Below are 12,454 nucleotides of genomic sequence, written 5' to 3' on the forward strand. Positions count from 1 at the left end.
ATAATATTCTGAAAAATTTTTTTTATCGATTTTGTAAATATATCATTGTATTTTGACATAAGTTTTTATATGTAGATAGTTATTAATTTAAGAGAATATGTAGAATGTCGATAGTCTTTCTAGTAATTTTAATATTTACAAGCATAAGTTACGATTTATTTTTAATATAATTATTCCAAGCACCTGCGTTTTTATCAAACTCAATGACATCCATGTTGAGACTAATATATGTTGCAATGTTTTTCCGGAGGAGGAATATATCTTAAGAGTGGCAATTTCTTCCGTATATAAGTTTGCAAACTTTGCGATCGTTCTACGGAGTGTAGAGAACCCTGAATGTTACAAATGTCGATTCACACTTCAGCGACAACTACCAGATGCTATAGTTTCATAATGGAGTAGGCTATAAACGACTAACAGGCTGTGACAGATGATAGGGCCGCAACTGTAAATGTTGCTTACATTTATGTGATTATAATAACAGTAGAGAAATCTAATAACATAGAGAATCGGTACTACATAATGTATCAAGTATATGATGCAAATTGATTTATTATTATAACAAACAGAGTAACACAAATTTATTTAGATATTAAATGAAAAATTATTTTAATTACAACAATCTTCAGAACTTTTAATTATCGTTATAAGTGACTTTCTATAACTGACTTTATTATAAACTTAGCTGAAGCTGAATAATCTTTTGAGTTTTTCTGGTCCTCTTTAAATTCAGAAAATTATCGTGCGTCCCTGTTTTCTCTATATCCCAAGTTTATAGAGTTCATCTGAAATGTACGTCGTAAAATTATCGACAGTTTTTGCAGCAAATTTCTCGCTTGGACTTTAATGCTATCCTGTCGTATCATCCCTCTCTTCTGTCCAGGCAACGACGAGACATGCGCATTCTACGTATGGGGGTGTGCTACCGTCTTCCACCACCACGAAAACCCTCCGGCTACTCATGCGCGCGGTGTCTATAGTATCCTGTGTATGTACAGTATCCTATGGTAACGCGACAGTGACAGGACTGACACTTGACAGTTGCGTTGTCGCGCGCGGATGTAAGCGAAATGGTTATTTGATGGCTTGTATCTTTCATCAAATATCTTTGTAGTTAAAATTACGCGAGTGGTGTATCTGCTGATTGAAGGAAACGTGCTTAACATTACTATACAGATAACTTTGTAACATAGAACTCATAATAACCACATGCAACTCATGGATTAATAATGTTACGGATGCCTGTTCGCTCGCGGGATGAAGTATTTAGATGGAGAAAAGTAATATCACAGTTCTACGGTTTTTCTTATTTAGTAAGGGTAAGTGATTACGATGCACTATGACACGTTTACCTCTGAATGAGCGAAATATAAGACTAAAACACTTATGAATCTTGATGCACTGTGTCGAAACACATTAACGGAATTAGTGAATAATATACTTAATGCGTGCGTTTGACTTTCGCAGCACGAAGCGAGTCAAGCGAGAGAATCAATAAGCGGAAAAGAGGCAACAATGTATTCGATTCGATTGATGTAGTACGACATAATAGTGGAAACATTTTAACATCTTTGTACATCGTTATTTACGAGAATAACAAATGTTTTATACATTCAGAGTAGTGCAATAAATAACACAAAAGAAGAAATCAAAAAAGAAATAAATTCTTTTGTCGCATCGTTTTTCGTTTGGCGTTAAAGATATATTAATGTACTATTTAGGATTAAATATTCTAGATGCAAAATGTGGTAAACGTTATTTATATTTTTAATAATTAATATAAGTTTTAGAAGAATAAAACAGCCGAGATTTTTGTATTTGCAACTTTAAAGAATTTTGACGTTAGACTCACATCTTTACATGCTAATTCATTATTATGTATATTTAAGACAAGCAGCTGATTTTCTTTTTGTAACTTACCGCGACTAATAAAAATGCTTATAGAAAAACTAATGTACCAAATAATAGTAATGTAGTAAACCGAGTTGTAATAAAGTGAATGTACTTTCAACGATATTAAAATATTTGAAAAATAAATAGTGAAACCCGGGGCATAACGGGACCACGGGGCATAATGGGGTATGGTCGAGATTATATAAATCTATGATATCTTCAAAAAGATATTAAAAAATTAAATAATTTATACGTCAAATATTTCTAGATATCATTAACAAACATATTACTTTTGATTTCTTTTGGTATTACGTAATAACTTTTATATTAATTTGCATATTAAATTCAATAATTTTTTTATTAATTAACATAATTTAGTTGATACTAAACAATTAATTAAATAACTTGATAAATTAATAACTTATTATTCTGTCAAATTAAGCATGAGAAAAGAACTCAAATAATTTTTCAGCTATTTTTTTGCACGCGCACATTAGTAAGCTAAACCAATATGTACATTAATAATAACATATAATAAAAGATTTCTACTATACATTTAGATTTATGTAAATGATTGATTTATGTAAATGATGACTAATGATGGTCGAAATTTGCTCAATGATCTTTATTAAATATTAAGAATACGTAATACATAAAGAAAGATGTTACTAGAGCCTCATTTTTTGTTGGATCCAAGGAACGAAGGTATAGACATTAGTGTATACATCGGGATAACCAATGGCGCACGGTCTTACACCAGACACCAGACCGACAATGGTTCTGTCGCTATTTCGAAGCAGTCCGCTACCGCTGTCACCCTATAACAAAAAAATGGAGATTATTTATTGTTGTAAATGAAGATTAGTATCCCTTATATGAATGAGATTGATAATATCTTTCATGTTACGTTAAATCCAAAATTGGCAATTTATTTAAGACCGCAGAATTCCGGTAATTTAGCGTTATCATTTCTATAAACAGTTAAGATGATAAAGAAAGAAATAATTATATAAGAATCCTACTTTGAGAATTAATGTTATTTTAAATATGAATTAATTGTGATGTCAAATATTATCCTATACAAGATACGAGGAATGTAATATTGTAATGCGAATAATGTTCGGTATATATAGCGTCGTGATTGAACAAGAGTTATTGCAAAATGTATTATGTTTACAGACGGAAAATATTAAATATAAAAAACGCGCAACAATAAAATCAGATATGCGTTCGAGCATTCTGTTAAATGTAATGTAATGTTACGTACAGTGCACAATCCAGTTCCGTAGCTGATGAGGGTACAGAACTCGTTGTTATGAATGAGCATAGAGTTTCCATGATATTGCTGGCATTCTTGCGGAAGCATGGCGTTTGCGTACAATTTCTGCAAGTTTTTATGTATGGGTTTTCCGAGGCCCATAGCACCCCATGCTGCAATCGTAACGCCGTCATTCTCTGCTATATTCCTTCTTGGAAGCCCAATTTGCCGTACTTTTGGTCCAAATTGAATGGGTGAAGTCAGCTAAAAATATTTTATATTAATAAACTGGACTGTAGAAGTGTGATTAAAAAAGTACGTATTATTTTTATTATAATATAATAGTATATTGTAAAATTGTACCTTTATCAAACCGATGTCATAAGGGGCTCTACCCGAAGGGCTGTTGGGATTATAATTTTCATGGATCCAGAGTCTTTGCACTTTATAAGCCTTTCCACCTGAATTAAGGTAGGCCGAGCCAGCAACAACGGTCGTAGATTGCATTTTTTTGGAATCGCGAATTAGAGGCACCACGCAATGCGCGGCAGTTAGAATGTATTGTTTATCAATTATGCTACCGCCGCAAATGTGGTTGTTGTTGACCCTTATGGAGACGGAATGCGGATAGTCTTCTATGTTCGCTGGTATTCCATTCACTAACTGCTCTGGTTCATCGCCATAAACGGCTGCAAATGTATAATAAAGTAGTTTCAAACACCTCATCTCATACACACACAATGTATTAATAATTTTTTTCAAAAGTATTTTAATATATATAACACAATATGATAAATGCAATGAGAATATGGTGACAATTAAGCATGTTGTACAGTTTGCAATTATGCAATTATATAATTTATATAGTTTTTATATATGAAAATGAAATATAATGTATAATGCTTTTACAAGGTAAATTAATTATAATATTAAAAAATCAAATTTAATTATATAGAGCTTATTAAATTGCCATAAAATACGTTATCAAGTTTTTGATATTTTACTTACCCACGATGGTCGCCAATGCGATCAGGATACACGATATTTGTTTCATTGCGTAGGTCTGCTTTTACACCGTGTCTCGCAAACTTTGGGAAACACAGTATTGGCCAATGCGTATGGCACAATTTATATACGTATCGAAATATGTACACAGCTGTGAATAATATTAATTATTCCATTTTTATTGCATTATAACGAGATTATCGTGGAAATCGAAGTTATGCGGTATTGAATTAAGAACGATATTAAAATGTTCATATCTTTATTCAATTCATGAGCAATCGTGCATTATGACTGATATTTGTAAGTTAAGCGAATAAAATGTTACATATTTTTATAAAAATAATCCAAGTTATCATACATCTAATAATAACATATTTTAACAGTAATAAAATATTATTGGTTTTACTTTGATGAAATCTCTCTATAGCATTGAAAGAAATGTATGGTTTAAATCACAATAATGCAACCACATTGTACATCATGTATTTGACAAGTTTTTTACAAGTAAATAAGACATGCATGTATCATATAATAATAAACTTTATCATATTTAGATTTAAATCTGGATTATATAAATATAAATAAATTACTTTTTGATATGAGTAAAATTAAATTTTTATCTGATTTTTATAGATTTCTGTTTTTCTCCATGTCCAGCAAAACCGATATATAATCACCATGTCCTTAACAACTAAAAATATAATATATTATAAAAAATGTATGAAAAATTAACTTAATTAATGACTTAATTAATTAACTACGTTTGATGTGCTTTATATATACATATATTATTAATTTATACAATGCACAGTTTAGCGATTAAATAATTTCAATTCCTGGAATTATAATCTAAAAATTAATAATATTTTTCACGTTTTAGCTATTAATTTATGCATTTTATTTGTGTAAAAGAATATTTTTTATTCATTTTATTTCACATTTTTACTTTAAATATTTTTATTTATTGTACAAAATGTTACGTAACACCTGACCAAAGTAGTCATATACAAAATTATATTAGAGTATTAGACTATACATCTATTAAATAGATGTATAGTATCTTATCATCGTATCATCTATTAAATAGACCAAGTATCTTCATTAGCACTATATAATTTATATTTTATGTGTAAGTTAACCAAGGAAATAACGTACTTGTGCGATCAAAATTTGTCTTACAGCGTAATAAAGACATGTGTATACAAATGTATTGACATCAGATACCGTCATAATGAAAGTTAAACGAGACACTGTCGTCACTAACAGATCTCAACCTTGAGTCACCATCTAAACAAATGAATGATAAATAGAATAGAAGTATTTAATTTTTGGAATTTGAGTGAAGAACAGTCATCAGTGTTAAATACACAAGTTAAGATATTAATAATATATTAATGGTATCAATTATAATTTATGATATACTTGCAAGATACTTGCAAGATAAATATTATAAAAATCTATTAGAAAAATATATGTAAAAAAAACGGACTAAAAGATTTACACATTTATGTATACACAATGTAATTACCTATATAATACACATATTTGCAATAAAAGTAATAAGACGATTTATTTGCTAAAAAATATAATTAAATTGAAATTAAATTATTAAAAAAAAATCAATGTTTAAGAAATAATTTATATTGCATATGTCCAACTATATTATTTTCTTAAAATTTGTTTGTTTCTTATATATAAAATCAATTTGTTTGGAAGAAAAAATACGATTTCTTTCATTCATTAATTATGTTTGTTTTGAAAATTTTTAAACTGATCTTGTTATGCCGTATTATTGATTTATCACTAAAGTGTCATTCAACTTCGAAAACAAAACTTAAAGTACGAAACAGGTGTCCGTTTTATAGCCATGTGATATACATCCGTGGACAGCGATTTGTCCCATATTTGACTAGTGAAGTAACTCTGAAAGATGCCCACTCTGTTTCTTCTAATAAATGGTTATATTTAATTATTTAATTAAAATAAAATTTAATTGATATTAAAGATTTAACCAAATAACTTGATAATAAATTAATAATTTATTATTTTGTCGAAATAAACATGTAAAAAAGAAACTCAAGTACTTATCAGCTGTTTTTTGCACGCGCATATAATATTGAAAATTTATATAATATTGAGAATTTAGTAAGAGCTACACAAATAATTTACTTTAATAATAATATATAATAAAAGATATATTTGCTCAATAATCTTTATTAAATATTAAGAATAGGATACATGAAGAAGAATGTTAGTAGTTCATTTTTCCTTCGATCCAAGAAAGATAGGAATAAACATTGGTGTATACATCTGGATAACCTCTGGCGCACGGTCTTCCACCAGACACCAGACCGATAATTGTTCTGTCGCTGTTTCGAATCAGTCCGCTACCGCTGTCACCCTGCAACAGAAAAATGGAAACCATTACCGTACTGTTCCTTATATGAGTTTGACAATATCTTACGCGTTATGCTGAATAAAAAATCATTATTTAAGATGGCAGAATTCCAATAATTTAGCGTTATTATTGTTATAAATTATTAAGATGATAAAAAGAAAAATGAGGGATATAAAAATTCTACTTTGAGAATGCTTATTACAGCTAGATATAACTATGATATAAAATGTTATTGTGCTACATACATTGCACAATCCAGTTCCATAAGTGATGAGGGTACAGAACTCGTCCTTGTGAATGTTCATTAAGAATTTGTGATAAGCCTGGCACGTATCCGGAAGCATTGCTTTCGCGTTCAACTTCTGCAAGTTGTTATGTACAGGTTTTCTGAAGCCCCTAGAACCCCAGGCTGCAATCGTGACGTCATCATCCTTTTCTATAGTCGTCGTTGGGAGCTTAATTGGCTGTTGTGTTGGACCAAACTCAATGGGCGAAGCCAACTAAAAGTAATTTATACTAATGAACCAAACAGTGAGAATGATTAAAGCGTGCTTCATTTATTTGACGTCTGTATATCATTACTTTTGTCACTAATATATCGGAAAGTATACTAAACATGCATATCACAAATGCGTTATAAGCTAATATATTATAACATGTATGTATTTTTTTATTTCAAGGTTGCTTACTTTATTTTAAGATTGTACCTTTATCAAACCGATGTCGTAATTGCCTCTACTGGCGCGAGGATTATAATCATCGTGATACCACAGTTTTTCCACCTTATGACTCTGTCCACCTTCATTGAGGTAGGTTGTGCCAGTAACAACGGTTACAGATTTCCTTAGACGGGAGTCCTGAATTAGAGGCGCTACGCAATGCCCGGCAGTTAGAATGTGCTGTTTGTCAATTATGCTACCGCCGCAAAAGTGGGTGTTGTCGACCCTTATGGAGACACAATGCGGATAGTCTTTTATGTTCGCGGGTATTCCATTTACTAACTTGTCTGGTTCATCGCCATAAGCACCTGTAAACGTATAGTAAAACTAATTGTAAGTGCGTATCAAAACGTTATTACCCTCATTATCAATCAGAATTATTTGCATTTGTTTATCATGTTACTTATCTAAAAAAGAAATTCTTGCGAATTGTATATTTAATATATCTATATTCAATTTTATATGTTTTATGACATAAAAGAAAGTAAAATAATACAGCCACACAAAAAAAATTATTTTCTGGCCTGGGGGTCAGACCATGTTTATTATATGTTTTTGGGGTCGCTGAAACCGAATCCGAAGTCCATTTTACCCCATCACGTCAGGTTTTTAACATAACTTGGAGCAAATATAACAAAAGACGTGATAATCTGAATCACAGTTATGTGATTGCGAGACGACTTCGCCCTTTTTTCTTGTAGTAGTATTCAACTCTACATTAGCCAAGTCACCAACCAATGTAGAGCTGCGGTCGCATGATGACGACGCCTGCGGGCCCGCAATCTCACCCTGACCAGCCGTCGATTCTGGGTATCCGAATCCTTGTCTCGTTAAACGTTTTCCACCTGTGCCTGCCATGACGCCGTAATCCAGGGACTCAGCCGGATAACGGAATTGCTCCGTTGCCCGCCGTCACCACGTGGAGGTGCCCTGGATGCAGACACAGGCGAGACACTGATGTCAAAAACCTGACGTGATGGGGTAAAATGGACTTCGGATTCGGTTTCAGCGACCCCAAAAACATATACGAAACATGGCCTGACTCCCAGGCCAGAAAATAATTTTTTTTGTGTGGCTGTGTAATTTTTGTTTCTATTTTTATACAAAATTTAAAACCAATAGGGTAGAGCTAATAAATGTATAAGTACAATAGAAATAATAAAAAAATGCGATAAAAAATAATAAAATCGATAAAAAAGTACAATAGAAATATGGTGAAGCATATTGTACAGTAATGCAATTACACAATTATGTATTTTATATGCAATTTATAGTTTTATACACGCAATATTAAAAATTGAAATATAATATGTATAATGCTTTTATAAGATATTATTTATAAGATAAATTAAGTATTAAAAACAAAATTTAATTATATAGAACTTGTGTTAAATTGTCACACAAATTGTTATCGACACAAGTTTCCGATGTGTGACTTACCTACGATCGCCAATGCGATGAGGATACACGCTAACTGCTTCATTTCGTAGATCTGCTTTCACACTGTGCCTGGCAAATTTTTCGAAGCAAATGGTATGCGTATGGTACAATTTATATACCTACGCGCGTATCAACAAATGTACACAGCTGTGAATAGCATTAGTGTGCCATTCAATTGTTATCGCTGACAAGATCATTAGTACAGAGATCGTAATTAAATAATATTGAATTAAGAATGATATTAAGATACTAGAACTTATCATATCTTTATTTACTTCATGAGCAATCGTGTGTTATTACCGATATTTGTAACGTTAAGTGAATAAAATATTGTAATTTTTATAATTTACATATTTACGTGTACACAGTCTATAACTATATAATCGATACGCACATCTTTGCAATAAGTAATGAAACGATTTATTTACCAAAAAATACAATTAAATGGAAATTAATTATTACAAAAATCAAATTTAAGAAATAATTTATATTGTAAATATACTTTCAACTATTTTATCGTTTTAAAATTTCCGGTAAAAAATTTTTCAAAAGATATATATAAATATACAAATTACGTCCATATATGTATATCCCGAAACATTCATGTTGACGGCTACAGAGAGACGTCTGTTTTTCACACGACGCAACCATAGACATCACAATATACATTTGTGCTTATAGATTATTGAAATGGTAAAACTGCAGGGTTTAACTCAACCATTCAACAAGCTCACGCACCCTCCATAAATATACCCTTTGCATAATAAGAAATAAGCAGCTCGAATGCGAATGGAAAATACAGACACTATAGGCACAGGGCCGCATATGAAGTATATAACAAACTTAAGAATGTTCACGCAGTAGGCTTGAAAATACAATTAAATTATATACATTTTTGCTAATTAAAACTTAAATCTACTTTTAAAAAATATAGATATAAAAATATTATAAAAAAAGATGATTTTTAAAAATTTATTAAATTCGTAATTACCGTTTTAACAAGTTTATTTAGATTATTGCTTTCTTATGTAGAATGTTATGTAGAACTTCAAAGAAGATAAGAAAATTTTTACGATTTTAGAATGTTTATGACTGGAAATTTCTAAAACCGATTCTGCTGCATCGCATTTATCTATTGTCTCATTTCACTGAAGCTACGAGAAAGGAATAAAAGTTCTTCATAAAATTGATAACTTTTAAACAGTTCTCCTTTCATGATGCTCTAGCGAAGTTATATAGCTTGACCTTAGATGAACAGTTAGATGTAACCGTGCAATAAGATACAATTTATCAATACGTATCTACAGATATCGTCACAGGGAACAGTTTTTCCACAGTAAGATGCAGCGATCTATTAAAACTTTGCATCATTAATAGATTTTTTGTCTTTTTTGGCTCCAAGTTGCGTCATTTATATTCGCGTGCGGCTTTGTAAAGTCCGTCGTACTTTACAATAAACATATAATAATAAACTTGTTAGTTAAAATTATACTATGTAATTTGTTTTTATTTTTAAAATTATTGGGGATTTGTTTTATACAATTAAATGTCTACAGTTTAATTACGATGTGCCAGTAAAACCGATATGTAACCACCCGATGTTTTTAACAGCTAAAATATAATAAAATTATACAAATAATTAGATGGATATTTCATTACTTCAAATAATATAAAATTTTCTCACTGTTCGCGTATCAATCAGTAATTATACTGTTATTGAGAATTTTAATTTATATTTCCAATTAATTTAATTAATTTTTTTAAATATATGTTTAGTAATTTCTAATTTTAAATGTTAGTAAAAAAATATTTAATATCTACTTTGTTCTACAATGTATCTTTGTAAAATGCTATTAGAGAGAATTTAATTTGTACTGTGCAAATGATTAAGTTAATTTATAATATATTTTACATTGCAAAATGTAGCCATCGTCATAGGAAAGAGTTTTCCTGCAGTAAGGTGCAGTGGTTTATTAGCTAGCATCATTATAATCAACAGATTTCTGGCCTGCCTCGGCTTTAGATTATACCACTTATAGTGATAAGTAGCCTCGTAAATCCCATCACACTTGATAAACAGTATCCAAAAAACAATCACATTAAGATAGAAATTTAGTATTAAATTTATTAAATATTTAAATAAATAACATACATGAATATTATAATATACTCATGTTATGTATAATAACGACAAGTCATGAAAAATATATCTAATATTTTAAAATATCAATACTTACTTGAATAACTAAAAATTCGCCTATCACACAATAAAGACACATATGTGTGAACCCCGTAATGAAAGCCGTCAGGATGTAAATGAGTCGAGCAATGGAGAGATTGCGACCTTGTGTCGTTATCTGCGCAGTAAAAATGACTAAATGTAATTAAACATTTTTAAGAAATTGTTGTATTTAAAGAGATAAATATAAATAAATAGTTAACATAATCAGGTTTAATAGGAGAAGTTTAAAATATTAAGAATTAGATTGTATTGTTTCTATTTCTTTTCAGAAAAAAAATATTTTAAAAATAAGTTGTCGAAAAGTAATAAAATATTTACAATTAATTATCATTATAATTACGCTTTTTACATATGTAGTAACATTCGTAATTCTTTAAAGTGACATGAATACATACACATTGTGTTGTGCAATTTGAAATAAATCTAATTTATAAGTATAATACATTAAATAATTTTAATAAAATAATAGATATATTATTTGAAGAATAAGATAGATAAGAATATGGATATTAAGTTCTAATTGTAAATTTTGGCATTCGAATTGCACAAATGAAGAAATGTATATAAATACAAGTTAGAAAATATACTTGCGGTGATAAATAAAAATCCAAACAGAGCAAAAAGTATGCCAAAATAAACCAGCAGACTAAGCAGCATCAAGTTAAATGTATTGTCGATGATTTTAATACATCTGTAAGCAATAGTTAGTACGGTATAATATGATTATGATTTTCTTTTACTCACTTTTTTTTATATTTTTTAATATAAATAAAAAGTAAAATAAAATTTCTTTTCTAATTATAATAAATAGCAACTTTGATATTTTATGATATATATAAATAAAACTTATGCAATATTATGTACCTAAAATTTAAAAAAATTATATAATTTGCATTGTGTCAGTTATGATCATTACATTTTGAGTTTATTAAAATTATTATACATATATATATATATATATATATATATATATATATGTGTGTGTGTGTGTGTGTGTATATATATTAATAACTTATTACTAAAAAAATCTTTTGCTAATAATATTAACAAATCATTTTCCTCTTGTTTTAACAAGACTTGATGGATTGTAGAGTAAACAGAGAAGAATTTAATGCTTTAGAAAATACTTTATAATTTCTGTTAAATTTATTTGATTTATTTGTAAACTTTTTTTTTGTTTCATCAGTGTACTGAACCTGATAAGACGTATATGATCCTGCACGCTAGAAGATAGTGCTTCTTCAAAGTGACTAAATTTATCCAGATTAAGAATACGTGTCCTGAAGTTTTCAAGTTGACCACAAATATGGAAGACCAGATAACCCATGAAGGAATCCGTGCCGGTGTACACAGATGAGGTTATCATCAAACTAAAACCTTGTAGGATGAAAGTTGTCTCGTAAAATGGGCTGTTACTTACGTTGTATATGTAATATGTTTGCAATGGCAGCACTTTGCCTGGATCGGTAATATTTGTCAGGTATCTCATTGATATATTA

General features: G+C 29.7%; 3 protein-coding genes across 3 annotated transcripts; all 3 read right to left on the reverse strand.

Annotated features, from left to right (window-relative positions):
• Window positions 1-2,503: 2,503 nt before the first annotated feature.
• LOC112452017 (chymotrypsin-2-like) lies at window positions 2,504-4,245 on the reverse strand. Its single transcript, XM_025012004.1, has 4 exons — window positions 4,160-4,245; window positions 3,515-3,840; window positions 3,161-3,415; window positions 2,504-2,711 (listed from the first exon to the last, which is right to left on the reverse strand). The coding sequence occupies exons 1-4, from the start codon at window positions 4,203-4,205 to the stop codon at window positions 2,562-2,564; spliced, it is 777 nt and encodes a 258-aa protein (XP_024867772.1). The 5' UTR covers window positions 4,206-4,245; the 3' UTR covers window positions 2,504-2,561.
• Window positions 4,246-6,371: 2,126 nt separating this feature from the next.
• On the reverse strand, window positions 6,372-8,131 carry LOC112452021 (chymotrypsin-2-like). The gene is made up of 4 exons (XM_025012007.1): window positions 7,991-8,131; window positions 7,262-7,600; window positions 6,800-7,054; window positions 6,372-6,557 (listed from the first exon to the last, which is right to left on the reverse strand). The coding sequence occupies exons 1-4, from the start codon at window positions 8,129-8,131 to the stop codon at window positions 6,408-6,410; spliced, it is 885 nt and encodes a 294-aa protein (XP_024867775.1). The 3' UTR covers window positions 6,372-6,407.
• Window positions 8,132-10,236: 2,105 nt separating this feature from the next.
• On the reverse strand, window positions 10,237-12,416 carry LOC112452018 (odorant receptor 43a-like). Its single transcript, XM_025012005.1, has 5 exons — window positions 12,152-12,416; window positions 11,547-11,646; window positions 10,951-11,070; window positions 10,626-10,781; window positions 10,237-10,324 (listed from the first exon to the last, which is right to left on the reverse strand). The coding sequence occupies exons 1-5, from the start codon at window positions 12,319-12,321 to the stop codon at window positions 10,271-10,273; spliced, it is 600 nt and encodes a 199-aa protein (XP_024867773.1). The 5' UTR covers window positions 12,322-12,416; the 3' UTR covers window positions 10,237-10,270.
• Between the last annotated feature and the right edge of the window lie 38 nt (window positions 12,417-12,454).

The sequence above is a fragment of the Temnothorax curvispinosus genome, unplaced genomic scaffold (genome assembly GCF_003070985.1).
Source record: "Temnothorax curvispinosus isolate PA1 unplaced genomic scaffold, ASM307098v1 QBEX01002876.1, whole genome shotgun sequence".
NCBI classification, from domain to species: Eukaryota; Metazoa; Arthropoda; class Insecta; order Hymenoptera; family Formicidae; genus Temnothorax; species Temnothorax curvispinosus.

Excerpts from the sequence above, each read along its gene's own strand:
- LOC112452018 (XM_025012005.1), bottom strand. The coding sequence starts at position 12,321 with ATGATAACCTCATCTGTGTACACCGGCACGGATTCCTTCATGGGTTAT. Across the intron at positions 11,647-12,151 it reads GATCATATACGTCTTATCAG|ATGTATTAAAATCATCGACA; the intron begins GTTCAGTACACT and ends TATTGCTTACAG. Across the intron at positions 10,325-10,625 it reads CGATGGCTACATTTTGCAAT|CTGTTAAAAACATCGGGTGG; the intron begins GTAAAATATATT and ends ATTATATTTTAG.
- LOC112452021 (XM_025012007.1), bottom strand. The coding sequence starts at position 8,131 with ATGGCAGGCACAGGTGGAAAACGTTTAACGAGACAAGGATTCGGATAC. Across the intron at positions 7,601-7,990 it reads TGGTTGGTGACTTGGCTAAT|TTTTACTATACGTTTACAGG; the intron begins GTAGAGTTGAAT and ends ACTTACAATTAG. Across the intron at positions 6,558-6,799 it reads ATGGAACTGGATTGTGCAAT|GGTGACAGCGGTAGCGGACT; the intron begins GTATGTAGCACA and ends TTTCTGTTGCAG.
- LOC112452017 (XM_025012004.1), bottom strand. The coding sequence starts at position 4,205 with ATGAAACAAATATCGTGTATCCTGATCGCATTGGCGACCATCGTGG. Across the intron at positions 3,416-3,514 it reads ATGACATCGGTTTGATAAAG|CTGACTTCACCCATTCAATT; the intron begins GTACAATTTTAC and ends AAATATTTTTAG. Across the intron at positions 2,712-3,160 it reads ACGGAACTGGATTGTGCACT|GGTGACAGCGGTAGCGGACT; the intron begins GTACGTAACATT and ends TTTTTGTTATAG.